The sequence below is a fragment of the Strigops habroptila genome, chromosome 3, assembly GCF_004027225.2.
Source record: "Strigops habroptila isolate Jane chromosome 3, bStrHab1.2.pri, whole genome shotgun sequence".
Lineage (NCBI taxonomy): Eukaryota > Metazoa > Chordata > Aves > Psittaciformes > Psittacidae > Strigops > Strigops habroptila.
Window position 1 is genome coordinate 76,873,453 of NC_044279.2, and position 23,631 is coordinate 76,897,083.

The following is a 23,631-nucleotide window of genomic DNA, read 5'->3' on the forward strand; positions in this document are numbered from 1 at the left end:
GCCTGGTTCTCCTCCAAGCGCTGTGGTCAAGGACCCCGGTGAGGGCCGTGGCGTGGGACTGCCACCCCTGTCCCACAGCCGGCCCCGAGGCGAGGTGGGACAGGGGTAGGGCCGAAGGGACAGCGTGGAGCGTGCGGGGCCGGCACAGGGCGGCGCGGCCGCCCCACCCGTCGGGGCGGGCTCGGGCAGGCCAGGTGAGGCGGTCCCGGCGCTGCCTTTCCCTCCGTGTGCAGCCTCCTGTCCCGGCCGGCCGCAGCTGCGGGAGCCGGCGGCATGGCGGAGTCCCAGGTGCTGCTGCTGGACGAGCTGCACGTCAACGAGAAGGTGACGGAGACCCAGGCCCGCTTCTACTACAGCGAGGAGCAACGCCGGGCCCTGGAGGCGCTGGTGACCCGGGGCGAGGCGGCCTACCGGGAGGCGCTGAGGAAGGAGCAGCTCCGTGACTTTCTCTCCAGCCAGGAGCTGCAGGCCCTGCGGAGCGGATGGCGGGGATACGACGACCCCGCGGAGGGTGGCAAGGTGGCGCGGGGGCCGGGCGGAGAGACCCTCTCGCTGGCCTACTGGCCCGAGTGCTCGGACACGGAGGTGCCCCCGTTGGACTTGGGCTGGACCGACAAGACCTTCTACCGGGGCATCAGCCGGGTAGCCCTCTTCACGCACCCCCGCAAGGAGGAGGGTGCACCACACCTGAAGGAGGTGGTGCGGGAGATGATCCAGCAGGCGCAGAAGGTAGGGACCGGCCACCACACGAGGCTGCTGCCCTCAACAGGGTATCCCTGCCCGCCTTCACGCCTGGGCCACAGCTGCCCTGGTGGAGGGCTTGGGCCGGGGGCGTGTGGGGTGGAAGGGAGGCGATAGCTTGCCCACCATGGCCAGGCTTTCCTCTTTGGACCCTTCTGTACCCTCTGCAGTTGGTTGGCGTCCACCAGGCAGGGCCCTCCCTGCGGTTTGTTGTGAGTCACAGTTTGCCAAAGCTGATGCCTGGGATGGAATTAAACCCCCACACATCCCCCAACCCCCAAACTGGTTGGTGGTTTGCTTCGTTCTGTTCCAGTCTGATCCTCTGACTCAGGGAAAGGCAGGTCATGATGCCGTCATGACCACCTCTCGTGTAGAATCATGGAATCAGCTATGTTGGAAAAGACCTTTAAGATCATCAAGTCCAACCTGTATGTGCAGGTATCCCTAGTTAAACACAGGGCAGCGAGTTTGGTTATGGAGTGGTGTTTTTTTGGGTTTATTTTTTGTGGTCTCAGCACCATCCAGCCTGGACTGGGAGCAGCCAGAGCACAGACAATATGTGGCTGTTCCTCCTATTTATCTTTGGCTGGAAGGGACTGTTAGTGGTGACAGGACACCTCTGGCAAGAAAACAAACTAGCCACAATGCTACAAGAGCTTGTGCTGAATAGGAGGGGGCAATGAGGAGGTTTTTGTACGTGTAGGTGAAATTTCCAGGGAAGACCACCCAAGAACAGATCCCCTTCAGAGCTGACATCCCCCCTGGGGAAGGGGGCTAACAGCCCAGGAGACTTCATTCCCGCTTTTAGTTTTGCTGCTTTCTGGTGTTTTTTTTCTGCTAATGCAGCAGGTATTTCCTCCTCCACCTGCTTCATCCTTCCCTTCTTCGTCCTTGCCAGCACACACTATACACACAACTTTTGCAGACTTGTTAAAACCAAATCTGCTGGGAAACACTGAAAACTTCCAGAGAGGCATTAATTAATCCAGTGGATGATCTTCTCGGCTCCCTGCTCACAGAAGTACGTGCGCACCCCATAATCCTGTTCAGTGACTGGTGTGATCAGTCGTACACAAGAGCCAGAAGCGATAAAATCCTTAAGCCTAAGGATTTTTAGTGCAATGTCACATCATCTTTGCGCTGCTCCAAACGCCTCTACAGACTGTAGAGGCATTCATAGCAATGGGAAAGCACTGGGAAACTGCTCTTTTCCATAGCTGTGCCTGGCACCTAGAAGTAATTAATTCCTTTCTAGATTTTCATGTTTTTCACTGACTGGACAAACTATGCCCCTCCCAGCCCAAAGGTGGTTTCATGTTTAACAACCATTTGGGTGTTTAATGATCCTTTTCATAGGTAACTGTGCCTATTGTGTTCGGCTGAGCTGGCCCTGGCAAATAAAAAGTCTGCAGGTAGCAGCTTTTGGTTCAGCAGATGAGAGTGGGGTTTTGTTGGTTTTGTTTTTTTGAGGGGGGGGTCTAAACAGATACTAGTAATGTGGCACATGTCTGTGGGTGGCTTATCATCAGTGTTTTACAAACATATGTTAATTAAGCTGCCTTGCTGCAGTGAGATTGGCAAGTTAATGCTTGCCAATCTTCACATATCTATGAAGAGCTAGGCACACCTATGGACCTAATAGATAAGTTTATTATCCATGGGATAGATAGAGGAATGGGAAAAACCTCTTGCAGGGGCAGACGCTCATGCTCTGACTTGCTGTACTTGGGAACACTCCTAGGTAATCTTGCGGCAAGGGTATGAGAAGACTAACATAACAACAGGGGTTGCCCACTGCACATTTTGCTGGCTTGGAAGTGCCACCGGCAAGGCAGCTCATCTGCTTTTTGAACAGGACTGCAGTTTGCATGGGTTTAATTCACAGTCTTGAAAAGAAGCCTGAACTGATCCAGAGACCTAAAGCCTGGAGGGAACCATCCCTTCATATTGCAAGGCCAGTACCAACAATTAATGGTTTGTCCAGGACGTGGTGTAATTTCTGCAATCATTGAACTCATTGCAGATGGAAGGGATGGAAAGAAAACAACACTTCTGCTATCAATTCTTGATCAATTCTCGATCAATTCTCTATGTGGATGTTCTTGTTTCAAATGAATATTCTTGCTCCTATTTTTTTTGCTGCATCAATTACTGCATCAATACCACAGTGTGTGGAGGGGAGTGGGAGCATAACAGGCCTGAATTAGTGCATGAACTGTTCATGCCTTTAATTATAATCTGCCTATATATAAAGTTATTCAGGACTAAAGTGGCAAAAGGTCACTGTATTTTAATTTTCAGAGGTTCTGGTAACATTTCCTGCATCTTGCTGCTTTGTGCTGGGAAGTGAGAACCAAGGCAGGACACGAAATCCAGTTCTGCCTAGCAGAAGTTATATGGGAGCTTACTATTAGTATAATGTAGCTCCATCGTAGTTCACCTGTATCAGGAACCTACATATTAATAATGAGCATAAACACAATGTCAGCTTTTTTTTCCTTTTTCTAACAAAGAAAAGCTTGTGTAAGCACTGTTGACAGAAGAAGCCTGACAGAGCAGATGTGTTGGTTGTTGTTGGCTGTACAAGCAGAGACTCAGCAAACACAGTAGGGGACGTTTACTGTGGCATCACTTTCCCAAAAGCAATTTGTTCAAGGGCATTTTTGAAAGGAAAGAAGTCTCTGGTGAGAATTATTCCCCTTTCCATAGGGGGTTCTTTCAACTTGAGCTGCACTTCTTCCAAACTTCAAGTGAAGAAAATCCTACTGTTCAATCCAGTCTTCAGCTCCAATCACCTGGATGTGACCTCCTCAGCACAGCCTGGGCTCATCACTGTGACCCCAACGCCTGGGAAGTTAAGGCAACTCTATTGCCAGCATACTGTCAGCATGAGAAAGGGAGAAGAACAACAAATCATACAAGATCAGCATTAAAGTTGCCCAGAACCTTCTTGGTTTTGTTGTTACTCATCCTATGGATGTTCAGGCTTGTCTGTCACGTCAGTGCAGCCTTTTGTTTTTATGTAAAATCTATGCCTGGAAAGAGAGATTAGTTTTATACCAGAAAAAATGTACATGTGAAGAGAGGGAACGATCATTTTGCCTCCAAATCTTGAATACAGATCCCAGTCCCTTCCTGACAAATATGAGATGTTTATGTTTGAGCTCCATAGGACGTTCCTCAGGAAGCCAGCCCTGAGAGCAGACTTCTTACAGGGAATTGGGGAAAAAAGGAAAATAAAATTCTTGTCTGCACTATGCATCATGGCTGAGGATTCGGGCCTTAGTTCCTCAGCACATTCATTCTTCCATTAGTCACCTTCTGAGTAAGTGTCAGAGCTGTGTTTTTCACTCTTCTTTTTCAATCTGTTTTCAGTGGTGTTCTTTGCTTTAAGTGGATCCTCACAGAGACAACAAATACAATACAGAGGAGAAATTAGGTATTGAGCATTCCCCCAGGCTGCTGAAATAAGCCATCTTCTCTTAGAAGAAGGAAAACTGTCAAAGACATTTATTAAGTTCCTTCCAAAGTGCAGCAGGAGCCAAAGCAGAAAATTACAAGATTATCATCAGTGCTTGGGCATGTACATCCCTGTACTTTTGTTTCTCCTATATCCTCCTCCTCCGTATTCTGGTATCTGTGCTCTCCTTTATTTTGCATGAGTGTGATGGGCCTCCCTTTCAGTTCCTAATATTTTATTCAGTTGTCTGTCTACTGTCTTCTTGTTTCCAGATTATTGCAGTGGTCATGGATGTGTTTACAGACCGGGACATCTTCCGCGATATTGTTGATGCAGCATACAAGCGCTGGATCCCAGTCTACATAATCCTAGATGAGGAGGGTGTGAAGCTCTTCCTGGAAATGTGCAGATGCCTTGACCTCAGTGACTTGCAGATCCGGGTAAGATATTCAATACTGCAGGTCAGGAGTAATCAATCTCGGAACTCACTCAGACAGGCAAACACATCTTCCAACAAGTCACATCACAGCACTTAGACAGGGGTTGGTGGAACATGGAGGAATAAGAGAGTGGCTTGCTAATACAGAAGGAAAGGAAAGATTTGGATTTTTTGCCTTTCACCTGAGAGCTTGTGACCTAAAAATTCCTGTTTAGGAAGAAAATTGTCTGAGGAAATTCCTGTTTGCAAGGATTCAAACTAGAATCCAAAGTAGCTCTATGAGTTGTTGTCTGCATGGATCTCAGTTATAGGACACATACACTCCATGAAATCAAGACTTTCCTATCCAGCAGTGATCATCTGGGAGTGAATGAGCTTGTAGTCCTCCTTTGCCTGAGAACATAAGGGATTGAGGAGCATATCTGATCCCCAGTTCCATATCAGAATATGCCTTCATATAGTGCATGCAGCACAACTGAGTCATCAGCCTAGCATGGCTGGCAGAAGCAGCCTCAGTAGAATCTCATTCCATTACATACTGACTGAAATCCTTTGTGTTTATAGTTAGTATTGTATTCCTTGCCTTTTTTCATGTTTTTTAGTCACTGTCACTACTACAGACTTGTTCTGAATACTGACAAAGTTGCTAGGTTGGAAACAACCTATGGGATGCCAGACTCCTCTCCTGTGATCCAACTGTTCTGAGCAGTGGAGGGGGGGGGGGGGAATAAAGCCTTTTTGCCTGGAGGAAGGGCAGATCTTCCATAAACACTCAATTAATAGTTAAAAAAACCACAACCAAAACTCAGAAAGCTCTGAAGATTATAGAGGCTCATATTGGTGAACAGTTGGACTTGATGATCTTTAAGGTCTTTTCCCACCTAAACTATTCTATGATTGTATGATAGTAACCATTTTAGGAGAATCATCTTAGATCTGGATGAAAATTACTTGCATATATTTGAACAGTGCTCCTGTGAACTATCACTCTGCTCTGAGTTTCTGGACTTCATCAAAAAAGACATCCAGCCAAGCAGCTTTCTCATCTTTCTCCAAAATAGAGTTGGAAGTTTCTTTCCTCTGTTGTCTTTGAAAGCAAGACAGGCCTGTTTCAAGCTTCAGGGGTATTCTGTGGCTTAGGCTTGAATCTCTTTGGTACAAAACTGTGAAATCACAGCAGTAGTTCCGTTTGCTTTGGTACCCATTTCCCAGTAATTTTCTCACCGTGTCATCATGTGTAGGAATAATGCCTTCAGTACTGCATATTTTAAGTCCTGGATAAAAAGATGCCCTGGCATTTTAGAAAAAGTTGCAATGCTGTTGGAGGGGTGGGTTCCTTTTTGTCTGCCTTCTCTGTTTTCAGACAGTAAGCAGTCTCCTTCTGCTTTTCCTCTTACCTCTTTCCCTGTAGGTATCTATACAGACTGTACCCTCCAAAACCAATTATGCAGTGACATGCCACAGCAGTGACTAGGTCCTGTAGCAACCTGCTTGTGTTACCCTTTCCAAAGAGGTAGAGTTCAAACCGATGTATTCAATAGCAGGAGAAAACTCTCTGTGTCCTTTCTGTGCTTTCCTTCTCTCACAGCAGCCCTTGCTGTGTTTCTCATTAGACTCCTGCTAAAAAAAATCCAAGTACAAGTTGAGCTGAAGGATGTCCATTGCAAAGAACTTTTTAACATTCTTTTTTTGACCTAGTTATTCACACCTGCAGAGCTCCAGCCCACAGAGTGCTGTCCTTCAGCTTTTTGCCCTCTTTCCCAGCTATCTCAGACTGTATCTTAAATTGCCCTTAATGTAGTTGTATTATTTTTCCAGTATGGCTAAGGCTTTAGCTAATCTCGCTAAGGTCAATGCAGTTCATTCCTGTCTATAGTACTATGGAAGGACTGGGAAGAGTCTTCCTGTAAGGGGAAACAGGTCATTTGCCTCTCAGAGAAGATGGTCTCTTAGTATCCTGCCCAAGGCTGCCTTGGATGTATTTATGTTGCTGCTTGGGTCAGTATGGCAGAAGTCATCATACAGTGATTCCCCTGACACCAGGCTTTAGATACCCAAGGAATCTCAAGCAAGGTTAAGGCTTCCCCTTCATGACTTCCCCCACCTCCACCTCATTGCTGGAATGTGTCGAGGGTCATTTTGATCTTTTACTGTTGAAGACCCAGATTTAAAAAGACAGCAAGCTGGGCCTCCAGTCTTGCTCAGGCAGAATCGTTTTGTCCTACACAGATCACAGATGATGCTGGAATTGCTGAGGAAGAATGAGAAACTCTAGTGCGGTTAACTCTATCATTCACCCATTCCTTACTTATGACTTACTTTCTTCTGACATCTGCTTTGATGTCTGATTCCCGCCCCCCCCCGCCACAGATTTTCAGCATCAGGGAAAACATTCTTTCCTTACACTGTCTTTTTGTGTCATCATTTTGTTTTCTTCTAAAAGATATTCACCAGTGGCCCACTGCTGTACTTCCTGCCCTTCTTTAGAATACTTGGACAATCCAGGATGTCTTTTTTCTCAGAAAGTTGCAGTAATATGGGATGTAACTTTAAAGTTTAGAGGTAAGTTCTGATCCCAGCGAAGGGGGAGATGACATGCTACCGTAGGCTGTTGTTGCTACAGGGCAAGGATGCTTATTCTTACTTCTGTCATCACCAGGTGCTCAGATCGTTCAGATTCCCACCCTTTTGTTTCCATTGCTCTGTTCATCCAACACAGAGTGAATACTTCAACAGTCCTAATACAGGGAGGTTTACTGTTAATACTGGATTTTGCTCCTTTGTCTACATACAGTACTGGGCATTTTCACAAAATTCCTGGCTAGTGTATCATTTTGGGATGGCAAAGTATCATGATCTGCTGACAGTCTCCCAGGAGGGAAACCGCTGTAGGAAGACAGTACCTCACAAAACAAAAAAAGACAAAAAGTTCTTTACTGACTCCAAGCATGAAATGAGAAAACCTCAATTTTTGTCTGAAGGCCAGAGATCACTAAAAATCATTGACACATTCATGCTGGGCTGTTAGTAAGAGCGTGTCCTATGTGTATAGGTCATGTGGCTTCCTGAGCCTACAGGACATGGTTTGCCAGACTTCTGTTATGTTTGTTATGCCCAGGTCTGTCCAGTGATAACAAAGTGTCAGTCACAACAAGGAGTGTTCTTCGGAGATCACAATGGATCAAAGTACTTATAAATACAAAATTCATAGTTCCACAAAAATCCTCTTTTTGTTGATCTGAGAGTGGCTGTTCTCACCATCTTTTAGACGAGTTCTCTTTCTCCCCGTGCTTTTGCTAATCAAGACCGCAGTAACAGACACTACTGCTCAAAGACAGGGAGTTCACCTAGAGCTCCAAGCAAGCCCAGGGAATGAGTTACCTGCAGGAAGTTCACCTTCATGTTAATTTTTACATTCATTTTCCCAACACATAAGGAATTCCTACCCTCACTTCAGGAACTCTGAAAAGCTTCTGCCTAAGAAATTTTTGGAATTTCCTTTCAGTATTTATATATATTAGGGCCACAAGGATGCTAAGGGTGCTGGAGCACCTCCCGTATGAAGACAGGCTGAGGAAGTTGGGGCTGTTCAGCCTGGAGAAGAGAAGCTGCGCGGAGACCTCACAGCAGCCTTCTAGTATCTGAAGGGGGCCTATAAGGATGCTGGAGAGGGACTCTTCATCAGGGACTGTAGTGATAGGACAAAAGGTGATGGGTTTATATTAAAACACGGGAAGTTCAGGTTAGATCTAAGGAAGAAGTTCTTTACTGTGAGGGTGGTGAGGCACTGGAACAGGCTGCCCAAAGAAGTGGTAAATGCTCCATCCCTGGCAGTGTTCAAGGCCAGGCTGGACAGAGCCTTGGGCGCCATGGTTTAGTGTGAGGTGTCCCTGCCCATGGCAGGGGGGTTGGAACTAGATGATCTTAAGGTCCTTTCCAACCCCAACCATTCTATGATTCGAATACCTGCAAGTTTTACTATTTGGTCAACAAGCATGCCTTTTCCAGAACCCTTTGGGGCAAACACATAGGGTGAAGCAGTAGTACAAGAAAACAAAGGACGGGAGCTATCCTAGTGAATTCTATTGACTGAAGGGATCTGATTTTTCCAGGGACAGCAGAAAGGGGATCTCCGTATTTTGAAAACCACCGTCAATGTAAGGGTCTGTGGAGTCACTGTCATCTATCAGCTACTGCTTTTTTCTATTTTACATCTGTTAGTTTAGACGTCCCTCATGCCATCCATCCCAACTTGAAATAAAGATCATACATATCAGCAGTTGTTCTAAAAGGAAGAGTACACACAGGATTCCCTTTTGGAAGTACTTAAAATGCTTTCTTTTAGGGTCTGTCTTGAGTATCCTCCCAACTCATCCCCAGCTGTAAGCACTACTGCCCAGGTCTGTCCAGTGATAACAAAGTGTCAGTCACAACACAACCTTTCTAAACTGGGTCTAATTTAACTTTCCGTGGATTCAGAGTGTGTCACAATAAAGCAAGAAAGACTGATTCCTTCACTGTTTGTATTAGGATGCTCTGTCAGGCTTGACTGTTACTAGTTCATATTAAATTGCTGCCAGGGAGACGCTAGTCACTGCTTGTGATGAGGAGTGGTGCAAGCCTGTGTAAAGCAAATGTGGACATTTAATGCAGGCTGCAGCTTCCATAAGCCAGGATATGACAGATCTCAAGCAGGCTTCTGCAAGAATAGCAGATGTGGAGGGGTCACTTCTATCTGGTGAACTCTCTGGTCATCCACCCAAAATATTTATTACTACTGTAACAGTAGTGTCTCCCCCACACTCCCCAAAATGGCTGCAATATCACCTCATTTATATTTGTCTTTCCTCTTTTGTTGTTGTGTAGTCTGCAGTACATGAACCCAGGCTTGTTCCTCCTCTGTACAGCTTGATATATCAATCTACAAATGCTCCATGTTTCTTCAAGGCAGAAAACATTATACAAATAACCTAAGTGATTCGATGTTTATATGACTTTGTGCTTGTTTTCTGCATTTCAAGATGTATTTATGCACTACTTTGTTCAAGGAGGTTTATGTGTTCAGCTGTTTGGTTCTATCCCCTCTGTGCCTTTCTAAGCATTATATGTAGCTCAGTTACTGCAGGAACTCAGGTGTGCTTTATTCCCACCGAAAGAAGATGATGTAGCATAGAAACACAATAAAATCCACACTTGTTACATGCTCAGAAACTTTCTGCTCACACAGGCTGGTATTTCTTGATTCATAAAGGTACAGGACCCATGTGTTGACTGATTTGAAGAAGAGTCCTTCTTGGCACTTGCAATCAATATTCCATGATTTGGCCAATCCAGCACTCAACTTCACTCAGCAAGGAAAAAAACTATTTCAGGTGATCAGCCAGCCAGCTACAAATGTTATTCTAAATACTGCAAGGGGCACCCTTTCTCCCGTGCTGTACCCAACCTGTATTCAGCATCCCACACATATGACTCACTGCTAGGCCTTGGGCAAGTCACTTCATCTTTTTCTCTCTCAGGCTCCTCATCTTTAAAACAGGGTAATAATACTTTCAGCAGTGTTGTGAGCGTTAATTAGCTAATGCCCACACAGGACTCCAGACAGATCAAGCAATAGATGGCTGCAAAATAGTAGTATCATCAGTTACTGTTAGTCAGAATTTATATTGCTACTGCTGTATTTTAATGAGGCAAAGAGGAACAGATTCAAAAGGTAAGAGTTATAGTCAGAAAAATGTTATTTGAAAGAGATCTGCATTCTTATAATCACTTGTTCCTGCATGCTGATTTCTATAGCCTATCAATATTTAAGCTGTCAGTGAGGTTTATAATCGTAGGACTTAGCTCTTTGTGGGATCCAAGGCTGTGCTAGCATTAGCCAAATCCTCATGATTCTCCTGCTCTGCAGATGGGGGAAGAATGAGACAAAGGTGAATTGACTTTCCCAGAACATCACAGGGAATAGTGTCAGAACTGTGATTACGCTTGGGACTATTTGACTCCCAGCCCTGGCTTTATTACTCCAGATCACAAGACTCTTAGCTTTTCAGTGTTAAAAGAATTCTTACAGAAACAGATGGTCGAGTGAATAAAATGGTCTATATTTGTGTGTCAGAGTGACAAGATAATTTGCTCTAAACTTATACTGACAATACTTTGGGTTTTGGGGGGGTGAGGGGTGTTGTTTCATCTTGGACAGTTTGGCAATTTAGCCGCATGCAGCCAGGACCCATGAGCAGAATAACACTTGGTCCAAATGTGTTGGACTTGTGTGCAAATCAATTCTTATAGTAAGCGCAAGCATACATCTGCTGCTGAAAATTGTGTGACCTTAAATCTGTGTTTTCTCTTGTGCCTGGTAGTGCTTTGTTTTATTACTTGTAGGTTAGCTGGCCAGAGGGTGTGAAACAGGAGGTTTGGGGAGAGGTATTCTTTTTGTAACTACTTATATTCACTTAATGAAAAGTTTTTCCTTCCTCCTCTTCAGAGATTTTTGCTGATCTATTCAGGACATCAGTAGATGTACCTCACTCCTTTTGTTCAGAAAACATTCTGTGTTTCTTCACTCTCTGTTGAATAGCGAAGAATCTGGGTGGACACTCTATTTGGGGTTCTTAGCAAAATTGTAAAGGTCAGGGTTCTCCTTTTGTTAGACAGGAAACATCTATCTTTTGAGTGATGGAATTGTTTTCTCCTCTCTTCTGTAATAATTAAATTGTCCAGTCTTCTAATTTGCCCAGTTTTGCCAAGCCATGTGTTGCTGGGAATCACAACACAAGCACAAAAAGAACTTAATCTACCCCTGTCTCATACAGTACCCTCCAAGTAACCGTGTCCTTTGCACTGCACAGTGTTGCAAACTTCCTTGGTTTGTGGTCCTGCTAATGTAACCTGGAGAAGAGCTCATGAGTGCTGTGGAGTAGGGATCAGGATTCAGAGAGTGCCGACATGACTCAGAGCTTCCTCTGAATCATTCCCCCAAACTGGGCTGGGCCTTCTGAGCTATAGCACAGGACTGGAGATGGAGGATTACTTGATTTTGAAAGCATTGTTTTGCCAGTGGGCTAAGATGAATAGCTGAATACAGCAGGCAGGGTTACAAAGATGCTGACCCATTGGACAGAGCTATAAACTGATGGAGGGGAGTGACTTGCTTTGGCAGGGGATGACAACAGGTCTTATGGCACTATGCTTTTCTTTCTGCAACCCTTCTGATTTCTGGTGGCTGATACTAAATGAGCTGTAGTCCCAGAAGTAGTGAGATAATGTGAGTGACATGTTAAGACTTGGAGCTGGCAATTATCTCATTCTCTGCCCTATTTATTGTGACATTTGGTCTTTTCACCTCCCTGTTAGAATATCCGTATACGTTCTGTGACAGGAGTTGGGTTCTACATGCCAGCAGGGAAGATCAGAGGCACACTGGCATCCCGATTTCTGATGGTGGATGGTGAAAAGGTGGCCACTGGATCATACAGGTGGGTCGCTTTTGCATGAGGCAAAGCTACAGTCTTTGTGTAAAGAATGGCTTGTGACTTTGCTTGAGAGTCTTGAATGGCTTGTGACTTTGCTTGAGAGTCTTCTTTCTGTATCATTCCCTTTCTTATCCCAGCCTCTGTAAAATGTGGTGTGTGCAGAAACTGGGGTGGGACAACAGAGAAGGTGGCATAGAGCACAAGCTGCTCCTGAGAGAACAGAACATGCCCCAGCTAGAGGACCATTTCAGTTGCCTAGAGATAGTTCCATACTGCATCAGGTGGTGGTCTGCAAGGACTCCCCACCAGCCACTGTGCTCAGTTCTCTTCAGTGAGGTTTCCAGTCTGGGGGCTCCTCCTGTTGATGCAGTGTTGCTTTTTTAAAAGGGTAAACTGTCCTTCAGGGTTTTAGGGCCTTTTCTTCCAGATCTGGTCTGTGTGCCTAACGAAGAGCAGTATTAAGCTTCATGTATCTATCCTGACCCATCTTGGCAAGGACATATGGGCAAATGGCACGATGCTGCATATTCCTTTATAGTATCTTAGATATTGGTAGGTGGGCTGGGTCAAGAATGCACCCAGAAATCTAATGCTGGTTCTGTTTCCTACTTTCAGCTTCACATGGAGTTCATCCCACATTGACAGAAACATTCTGCTAGTCTTGACAGGACAGCACGTGGAGATGTTTGACATTGAATTTCGTGAGCTCTATGCCATCTCAGAGGAGGTTAATTTCCACAAGGAACTGGGTATTGCTAACCCATTCCTTCTTGGAATTGGGAAGCCAGGCTTTCATTCCTCCACTGTAGCTCGGAAGTTCATTAACCCCAAGTATGGTTTAGTGGCAGGGGCAACCCGTGGTGATATGATGCTCTGGGCTTCACGACACAGGCAAGATAATCAGGGGAACATGGAAAAGGATGAATCAAGTGAGTCAAAGAAACGGTTAAATCAGTTTCTGAATGACTTAGTCACATTGGAGCAAGAGTTCCCGGAAATTGATCCTCCTCTGGAGAACTTGAACAAACTGAATCGGAGCCCCCAGAAACTGCTGTCTCGGCTCCACATGGACCTGAAAAATAAATCTAAATCCAGAGAGTCTATTCGTGATGTGAAGAAAGAAGATGCACAGGCCAATTCAAAGCAAGGAAAACGGTTTGCAAGTGGGCTTTTTAGTCGCAAGGCCAAACGGTCTCCAGGCTCAAGCATTGAGGCCAATTCTTTTGCCAGTGAAGGACATTCAGGAGAAGATCTTGGGAACATGAAACTGGAATATGAGCGGCTCAGCATTGGCCATGCCAGTGTTCGGAGCACTGGAGGCACCTCAGGTAAAACCTCTTCTACCAGCATATTCTGTTTCTGTGTCTCTTGTTCTGAGTTTGGCTCATTGGTGGTGTCGTTTCCTCTACATTAAAATGTATGGGATCAAAGAAGAGTAGAAGTTGCATCAAATGATACAGGCAATTTAAGTTGAAGGCAATTTAATGAATGTATTATTGTAAAGTTGGTACTTCTCATGTAAATGTTTTCCCATACTTCTCAGCAAGCGGATAGGGGACAAAGGGAGAGGAAGGTGAATGTTTCCTTATGTAAAACAGGTTGTGTGTACAGTTCAGGAAGTGCACTGCCCTAATAAACAGCAGCAGTATCATAGAATGATTTGGGTTGGAAAGATCATCTAGATCCAACCCCCCTGCCATGGGCAGAGACAGCTTCCACCAGAGCCAATTGCTCAAAGCCTCATCCAGCCTGGCCTATGTTCACTATTGTCATAGCTAGCAGGGTGCAGACAGATTTTCAGTGTAACCCTTCCTTTCCTCATTTGGGTTTAGTCAGATGTGTTTACTGTGACAACTGGAGAAGAGAGGAAAACATGTTTATTTTAAGGTGAGGGGGCAAGTAGTGGAGGAGAAGGTGGAAGTCTTTATTTTGCTCTTTTATCACCTCCTGAAATAAGGGAGAACGTTTTGAAAATAGAAGCTATGGAGAAGTACTAGATCTCAACTTTTCTTTCTTTGCTAATGCATGATTGATATTTTCACTACATCATTCCAAGGCTTCACCTGGTTGAAGACATAAATGATAAAGATGTCTCCCAATTTATGGGTTCATAGCTAACTTCCCAAGGTTTTAGATGTTTTACGACAATGAAGTAAATCTATGGACTATTTAGCCTGGTTGTCTTCCTCTCTCAATGAGCTGTGCTGGGTGCCCATACATCCTGTGCCAGCAGGAAAATAAACTAGTTCTAGGGAGAAAATTTCTCCTCAACTTTTCTGGCCACAGACCATTCTGTGCTCTGATGAATGTGAAATGCAGGCGTAGAGAGACTGAATTCCCTTGAGACTGCCATGATATGAAATGGAAAGACATTCTCCTGAGACCAAAATCAAAAGCAAGGTATCGGGAAGGTTAACAGCAGCAATTGATTAGGTCCTTGGAAATATTTCTGGTGAAATGAAGCACAGACTCAAAATGCCAAATGAACACGAAAGAGAGGAACTCTAAGAGGGCATGGGTAGTTCATTTAAGACTATTTAGGATTTGTGTTTGGCATTTTGGGTGGCAGAAGTAAACCCTGGTCTAAAGAAGTCCTCTCTCCAAATCACTTTACAGCTTGAGCACAGTGTATGCTGGTGGGCCGCATTCCTCAGAGCCGGGAAAACAGTATCTTCGAAAGCTCATAGGGATATGTATGGGCATTTCCTTTTGGAGGAATGGACCTGAGGGCTTGCACTACCCTCTAGTGACAGAAGTAGAGCATTGTGTAATCTCTGATTTGTCAGCACTTTACAGGATCAGAGATGCCCCAAGTTTCTCGCTGTCAGCTGTTTGAAAGCAGACAGCCCACCATTCCTGCAACGTCATGATAAAATCAGGCCCAGATTAAGGCACGAAAGAGTCTGATGTCTCTAGTTGAACAGCGGGGCCCCTTCCGGGGCATTGCACACTCAGGGCAGCAGGGATGTCCCTATTCCTTTTAACCCAGTGGATCTGTGCCAGACAGTCTGATGCTTGGTCTGGACCATTTCCACAAAGCCACTATCGTGCTATTATGTTCAGGTTTTATTTATTGCCACTTCCTGAGGGCTGACACCTCTTTCAGTAATGGTGAGGGAAGAATTGAGATCAGGTCAGGTGCAGGGAAGGTCCAGCACACCAGCCTTCCTGCTGTGCTCTTCCTCACCTGGTAAGTCTTTCCAAGGAGTCCATGCAAGTAATTTTTTGTTTTATGCAAACCAAGAATGCCTGTTCATGGTGGCAATGGGAGAGTCCACAGCTTTTGAAGTATGGTGTAAGTAGACTTAGGTCATCTGGTGTTGTAAAAGGCTGGAGGAAGATCATTGCTTGGGTGTTGCTTTTGAATTGAATCACTGTTTGTGAAAGTTTCTCTAGACTAACAGTCCCAAAGCAGCATGTGAGTAGAGATGGCAGAGGGCACATTAGGAAGATGGAGACTCATGAGAGAGAGAGGAAAAAAATGTGTTACCCAGAAGATCCTGCAGCTACTCAATCAGCAGCACATGCTTCGTTAGGATTTAATAAAAAATTCTTGAACATGGGCATGAATAGAATTCCAGCTTCAAGATAAAAATAGGCACTTTGTTCTCATGTAACTGTAGTAAAAACTAACTGACTTAGTTTTTAAAGTTTAACTTTTCTTCGAGCAAGTCTAGTAAAAACTGATGCTGTAGTAGTCTGAGTGACAGAAGGGAGGTAAGAAGTGAAACGAAGGAGGGAGAAGGTGCTTGGTATGCAGTCAGGTTAGGATGCAATTATTCAAAGCTTCGCAGTTTGAAATAGCTGCCCTTACCTTTTGTAAAGATTAAACAGCACACTTAAGCCCTGTGGGCCTGCCTGTGCACACATCCTCCAAAGTCACTATTAATTCTCTAGTACCACAGAGACACATCCCACCTTGCAAATGCATAGAGAGACCAGATCCACACCCCAAGCAGCTCGCAGAGTAATTGAAAGACATTATTCAAGCAGGCTAAAGGTCAGGTTCAGCCTTGTAAGAGCAAATGGTGATGAAGAGAATCTGAACTGGGAAGTGATGAAAGTGTGTTCTGTGACAGAGTCTGAAAATCTGACTCGGTATTTGCATGCTAGAAAAGGATACCTACAAGTCAGAATTGGGAGTCTGGAAAATACAAGGGCTACAGATAGTAATGTCCCACAATAAGTGTCCAAATTAACATCCTGAGGTGTTGTTCTAGCACAGGGCACAAAGACTGTGCTTTGTCTTACAAGGTTTTCTTAAACCACATCATCAAATTGACACAGCTCTTGAATTTCACTGTTGCCTGCTTAGGAACACAACAGCAGCAGCAGCTCTGAACCTGAACCTGACCAGAATCTTGTTAATTTTAAGCTGCTGCTGGGCGGACCAAGCCAAGTGCAAGGTCCTACACCTGGGTCAGGGCAACCCCAGGCACTGCTACAGGCTGGGCAGAGAAGAGATTCAGAGCAGCCCTGCAGAAAAGGACTTGGGGGTGTTGGTTGACGAAAAGCTTAACATGAGCCGGCAGTGTGCACTTGCAGCCCAGAAAGCCAACCGTATCCTGGGCTGCATCAAAAGAAGCGTGACCAGCAGGTCGAAGGAGGTGATCCTGCCCCTCTACTCTGCTCTTGTGAGACCCCACTTGGAGTACTGCGTACAGTTCTGGTGTCCTCAACATAAAAAGGACATGGAGCTGTTGGAGCGAGTCCAGAGGAGGGCCACGAGGATGCTAAGAGGGCTGGAGCACCTCCCATATGAAGACAGGCTGAGAAAGTTGGGGCTGTTCAGCCTGGAGAAGAGAAGGCTGCGTGGTGACCTCATAGCAGCCTTCCAGTATCTGAAGGGGGTCTACAAGGATGCTGGGGAGGGACTCTTCCTTAGGGACTGTAGTGGTAGGACAAGGGCTAATGGGTTCAAACTTAAACAGAGGAAGTTTAGATTAGATATAAGGAAGAAGTTCTTTACAGTGAGGGTGGTGAAGCACTGGAATGGGTTGCCCAGGGAGGTTGTGGATGCTCCATCCCTGGCGGTGTTCAAGGCCAGGTTGGACAGAGCCTTGAGCCACATGGTTTAGGGCAAGGTGTCCCTGCCCATGGCAGGGGGGTTGGAACTAGATGATCTTAAGGTCCTTTCCAACCCTTACGATTCTATGATTCTATGATTCTATGATTCTATGATTCTACTGTGATCAGCAAAGACACTGACATCTGTGTGCAGTTTCAGGGAAGTACTGCAAAGGTTTGAAAGCTGCATGCCTTTGGAAGGCGCTGGCTTTTCACCTTGTTTTCTCCCCTGCAGTAAGCAAATTGGGACGATTCAGAAGGGTCTGCTATCATGAGTTGCTCCATATATTGGCCTTTGCTCCTCATGAGCACTGGTTGCAGAATATATATACCTAATAGCAGGATTTTGTTTCACTTTTGGGTGCTTCTTGCAGCAAGAAACAGGATTTACACTGGGCATGACAATACTGCAGAAATAGCTGCTTGGTTATCACTGGTGTTTTTCAGCCGAAGTGGGATCATGGACAGGCGGTAATTGGAATTTTCAGCCTTTTTTCTATAGAGGAAGAGGAGAATGTTGCTGGGTTCATACAAGGAGTGTGTTTGCTCTAACTGTAGCGGGATCTGTAGAAAAAGGTCAGAAGACAAGTATAAAGTGAGAAAAATAAAGGAGCTGGGAGTAGAGATTAACCAGAGAGGAGTATAGACACTTTTGAAGGTAAACATGAGGGTCTTGAATGTGATAAGACAGGGAAGGGAACAGGGGTGGTGAGGAAATAGGAGTAATGATAAACTTAGTAGTAACATACAGGGTGGGTCAAAGGGGGGACAGGAGGTAGAACAAAATGCCATAGGGAGATGTGGGGAGGAGGCATACAGAGCAGCCACAAAAGTGAGGGCAGGTTGCAGTGCAGCCTCTCATGTGGATATCAAGAAGTTGCAGTGTGGAAGAAGGTGGAGAGAAGGAGGGGGAGAGGAGAAAGCTATTCTCTTCCCCATCACCTGTGGATGAGGAAAACATTGATCAAATACCCACAAGCAAGAGAGTGACATGAAAAATGACTCACTTGAAGCCCAGTTCAGAGGCAGTGCTTGGGCTGAAAGCTCCCTCATCTTGGCAAGGTTGAGACTTCTCAGTAGCATGTCACCATGACCTGTGGCAGTTTTTGCTCCCTGTTCCCTCCCTATACTGGCCACTGGCTACAACTGCTTGGGTGATGTACATATACCTTCCTTCTGAACAAATACATGAGTGGGATCTGCCCTTGTCCAGAGTGACTGCAAGCCACACGACAGCCTCTCTCAGTATGTGCTGCCCTGGGCTATAGGTAAGCCTGGGGCAGTATATGTATAGTATATGTATAGCATGTGTATAGCATATGTAAGCCTTGCTGAGCTTAGAGCACAGATGAGCTCCTTTACTTGCAAAAGCCTCTGCAAACACTCTTTATTGCAGTGCTTGAAGAAACTGTGCTGGGGCATCCAGACCAACAACTGGCTGTAATGAAGGAGATGCAGGCATTGAAAAGTACAGCTATGGGGAGCATGGAGAAGGAATCCATAGAGTGAGCAATATAAAAAACTAAGATGATAAAAAATTGGGGCAGCATACTCCTGCTACTGAAGTGAGAGACCCTGGGGCCCTGGGATTTGTCCTGCAAAGGAAATGGTAGACATACTGGTACCTGAGATGTTTAACACAGAACATGAAAAGACCTCTACTGAGAATGTGTGTGGGGATCAAATGGATGAGATGACCTGGCTTTTTTTTCATACCTCACTCTTTGGAAAACCTCCCACCCAAGTCATGGCCAGACTGTTTTTCAGTGCCAACTGGGACATGAGAATACCACTGAAGCTGGCCTGAGTGCAGGCCAAAGCCTGGAAATGCTTCTCCAGTGGTTTTCTCCATAGCATACTTTGAATTTGCTCTTCCTTGAATGTCTCTTCATTTCACAGTAGTAGGAAATACCAGGTCTAACACAAGGTGTAGAGTAAATAACATGAGAATTTTGAAGCATGAGTCCAAATTTTATCCAGACCTTATTTACTTAACATTAACATTACTTTAACTTCTTTTCATTCCAGGTAACCTGGGTCCAAACTCCGCTATGAGCGATAAAAACAAACAATCTACCTGTGTGTTATCTTGATTGGGAAGGATTGTCTGGAGAACCGAAGACTGAACAAGCTGGAACAGTAACCTCTTGATTGCTTTTGAACCTACAGCCATACCTCATGCAGTGGTCTGTAAAGCCACTGTGTGGTCCTGGATTCACCTGGCACCCCCAGTTAAAGCACATTTACTGGGTGAAGCATAGACTTTGGATGGTTGGTCCCTAAAATGAGAGTGATGAATGTATTAGTCCATATGTCTGTGTGCACACATATTTTATATATAAAAACAACTGTGATGGCTGGTCTAAGAGCTTGCTCTGTGTCCAGATAAATGCAGGAGATTTTCTGGCTTACTTGTGCTGCTACTTCGGTCTGTCTAGCTACAGACTCAGAGTGACTGTGTCGCATTGTTTACTCTACTGCATTGCAGAAATGTATTGGTCTGACTGGCTGGAAGGCTAAATCCGATCGAAGTGGCAAATTCTGGGTGAAATAAGAATGTTTACAGACAGCGTAGTAATCCTTTGTCCACAAGGAGTCTTCCTGTAGATTCCCGTTGTCACTTATCCACACAGAAATGACTGGTCTGGGAGAAGGGTTTAGCTAGTGGAGGCCAACAGATTAGTATCTTAACTGTATGTAGCAGTCAAACAAAGTGATTTAGCAAGAATGTAGTAAAGAGAAAAAATGGATGTTTAACCTGCAGCTGAGACTGGGTCAGGAGAAATGCCTTGTAAGGGGGACTGGGCAGGATCTGGGAGCAATAGTGGAGCTTTCAGTGACTGTTACAAAATCCTCTTTGTTGCTAATTCAGCAACACTTTGCCATTCATGGAAACTGAATGATTAAGGAGCACATCTTTGAGGATTGAAAGAGGAAGCACAGGAGGCATACAAACTTTTCAAATGTTTCTTTTTAAGTTAACCTTTCCAAACTCTAAATCATGCCAAAATCAAGAGCTTTAATCCATGAGAAGCACTGCATGCAGTCAGACAAAAGGCCATCTAATCTGCTATCCTGTCTCTGAGGATAGCCAGTAACATGTGATCACAGAAGCATAAAATAGAAAGCTTGTATACAGAGGTCTTTCTCTGACACTGTTCCAGCAGTCCATGGACTTTCTGAACTGGCAGTTCCTTCTGGACCTGGCCTTAATGAATGCACTTAGTCCCTTTTTAAATAATCCTTTTCTGCTTCTGGCCTCCATAGTGTTCTGTGGCAGTGAACCCTGAGTTCATTGCATGGTATGAAAAAGAACTGTTGTCAGGCTGGTTTAATGGTTTTCTTGATGACCCCTATTTCTTCTCTCCTTGCCATTTGTGATTTTGCAGAACTCTGTCATATGTCCTCAGTCACCACTTTTTCCAAGTTGCAGGTTCACAGTATACATAGCTATTCATTATATGGGACCTGACTGACACCTCTGTACTCTTGTTTCCTGGCCCTTTTCCAGTTCCAACCACTAACAGAGTGTAGAAGTGGGTTGTTTTTGTTTCTTCAGTGTGTGGATTGATGTTTCACTGGGCTTTCTCACCATCTAAATTACATACTCTGCTGTCGTATATAAGCCCTCTTGTGATACCTAAGAAAAATAAATCCTAATTGCAAGTAGACACCTGAAAACTAACATACCTGCTTGCAAAAAAAAAAAAACCACCACTCTCCAAACATCAGAAAAACACAGGTTTGGTTTTTTTTTTGTTTAGAGAAAGCATCCGTGTTTTTCACTGCACAAAGAATTCACACCAAAGGCAACTGCTGCACTCCCAACACAGAGCAAGCTGTTCCAAAGAGTCTTCGAGCTGCTGGGTTGCAGTAGTGGTTGTTACACTGAAACAGCTGTCTGTAGTTGATGGTAAAATTCGATTGATTGATTGATTAACTGCCTTTCCTGGAAGTATATTTAACTTGAATGGCAAGCAGGTCTGTTTTACTCTGAGTTTACTCTGTGGAATGTCTTGAGACTCTCAAACACCAAAGGTATTGTGCCCTCTCTTAAACATACTCATCCCCTATCACTGGGTTAAATGCTTGCTACTCTATAGGTTTCTGGGAACAAGCTGTAGTTTTACAGCTGGGTCTGTCAGCTCCTATTATCAGCAGTGTTTTATAAAATTGTTCCTGGTAATAGGAGAAAAGAGGTGTTGGAAATGACACCATCACTTGGATTGTAGAAGTAATTTAATACATGAGTTATCCTGTTGGCTTCAGGTTTATGGCTCATGTGCCAAAAGCCACTCACTGTATGTTTGTAGGATTGTCTAAAATGGCTTCACTTTGCCATAATTCCGTTATTCTCCAGATGTGTGGGAGATTATTTTTTTTCGTCTCCCTGTATTTATTTCACTTTGTTAGCAGAGATCAGAGAGAAATTTATGTGGCCAACGCTGTTCCATTTTTTGCTCTGACAAGAACATTGTCTTCTGGTGCTTCCTTGTTCTCCCAGACTTTAAATTTATTTATTTATTTTTTTAAAATTGTGCAATAGGTTAATTAACTAATTAGTACCATGTTGAGATACATGGGCAGGTTTTCCAGGAAGCCCTCTATCTCTTTGTTTTTATGTCTTTGTTGCTTCATCTGGGGTGGAGTGACTTCACAAGCAGTCCAGGAGACTGATTTAACTTGCCCTTCCTTTCCTCCTGTGCTTACTTATTAATGTGCTTTACTTTCTCTTTCCTTTGATGAATGTGAGAACACTTTTCTTTAACCTTGTCAACTAACAGGATCTCCTTTCCGGAAAGATTCTCTCATCTGGTTTGAGTCTCTGTTTCCTCTGTCTCATGAGTCTCTCTGTCTTCTGCTTCATTGCCACACGAGATCTTGAAAGGTAGTGTTCACCTGTTGGTTTTCAATTCCTTTCCCTGTCACAGCAGTCAGTCTCATGCCTTGACTCCAGGGGCTAGTAGAATTCCTTAGGCTTATCACGCACTACTTAATTAGTTAATTTGAGAGAGCAAGCTTGCTTTCTTGCATGATATGAATCTGCTCCTTAAACTCAGTACGACTCTTTGGGGATGTATGCAGCCTTGCTGATCCAGAGTGGATATTTCAGACTCTGGTGGAACTCGTTCTTCCCTGAAGATAAGATCAGCTGAACTTGGACTATCTGGCTGCTCCTGTGGCAACAGATCAGAGTCTGGGTGAAATGACCGCACTTATTTGGACTAGTTTTGCTAATTGTGGTTCTTGATGAGTGCTATAAACCTGAAGCTGTGACCTGTAAAATAAATCTCTATCGCTCTTCAGATAAAATGTGGTCGATGGTGCTCAGGGGCAGAGGGACAAGGACTAGTGGTTGTGAACCCTGTTGGAAGTCTACTGGTAGAGGCTGAAGGTACAGCAGTCTTCAGACAAGTTGTCATTTGGTCCTTGCCCCAGATGCCACCTCTTGCACCCAAGTCACTAACCTCCCAAGGGGATGGGAAAGATGGAAGACATTTGTTGTTCCATTGCCATTTTAAGGAATAGGAATAGCTCTCTTTGGCATCTGTGTCCTGATCCTGGACAATCCCAAGAAGACGCCAGTTCTCCAGATCTCATTTACTCTTGTAAATGACTCTGGCTTGTGAGTCCAAGTTTGCTGATCTGGCTGACATACCGTGGGGCCTACACTTGTGGTCCTGGTTTTGGACAGCGAGTAGTGAAGCTGTGGTTTGCAGCTCTTTCTTTCCGGCATGAAATGGTGAGTGGTTCTGAATGAGCCTCTTGGCTGAATGTGTGCCTTCTGGGTTTCTTTGGTGTGCATTTGTATATTTAATGTGTATGTGTCCAGTGAGTTATGCCGGAGACCTTTTCTAAGTAAAACAAATAAACTCTTTACTATGTTACATTGAGATAGTTGGTTTATTGGTGTTGCTTTTAATTTCTCAGCTACAATTCCTGAGTTTGGGGAATTTTTCTTGTTTATTTGTCAAGAACCTTGACTGTCTGGATTAGAGCAGGTTTTAGTGTAATATATGAACATCTCTGGTCAATGTTTGGCCATGCTTGTTAAAAGATGTGTGGGCAGCTAAATTCCCCATAAGTACAGCGTCCTGTGGCTTTAAGTACCTTGAGATAGACTAATTCATTCCTGCCCTCTAGTTGCTGGCGTAGGCTGTAGAAGATGTCCACTTCAGTTTTTCTTTATTTTTTACTACCACTCTCTTTCCGACTGAACTGTATCTTGCTGCAGCTATAAATGCATCTGACAAAGTGCCACCTCTGTTTCCCTTTCCATCTTTCTTACATAATTTGTACCCATCAGCAGTGACATTTCATTTATGAAACTGAGTCCCTCTGCTGCATTTTGGTTTTACCTCGTACAGTGTAATCCTTGACATTTAAGTAACTCCCAAGCTCGTTTCCCATGCTCCCTTTGTTTGTGTATACAAAAGCCTGTTTTAAAA

The 23,631-nt window shown here is 44.5% G+C and overlaps 1 protein-coding gene across 1 annotated transcript; it reads left to right on the top strand.

Moving 5' to 3' along the window:
* Nucleotides 1-258: 258 nt before the first annotated feature.
* FAM83F (family with sequence similarity 83 member F) lies at nucleotides 259-20,985 on the top strand. Its single transcript, XM_030478312.1, has 5 exons — nucleotides 259-729; nucleotides 4,474-4,641; nucleotides 11,997-12,118; nucleotides 12,731-13,443; nucleotides 19,211-20,985. The coding sequence occupies exons 1-5, from the start codon at nucleotides 274-276 to the stop codon at nucleotides 19,273-19,275; spliced, it is 1,524 nt and encodes a 507-aa protein (XP_030334172.1). The 5' UTR covers nucleotides 259-273; the 3' UTR covers nucleotides 19,276-20,985.
* The last annotated feature ends 2,646 nt before the right edge of the window (nucleotides 20,986-23,631 follow it).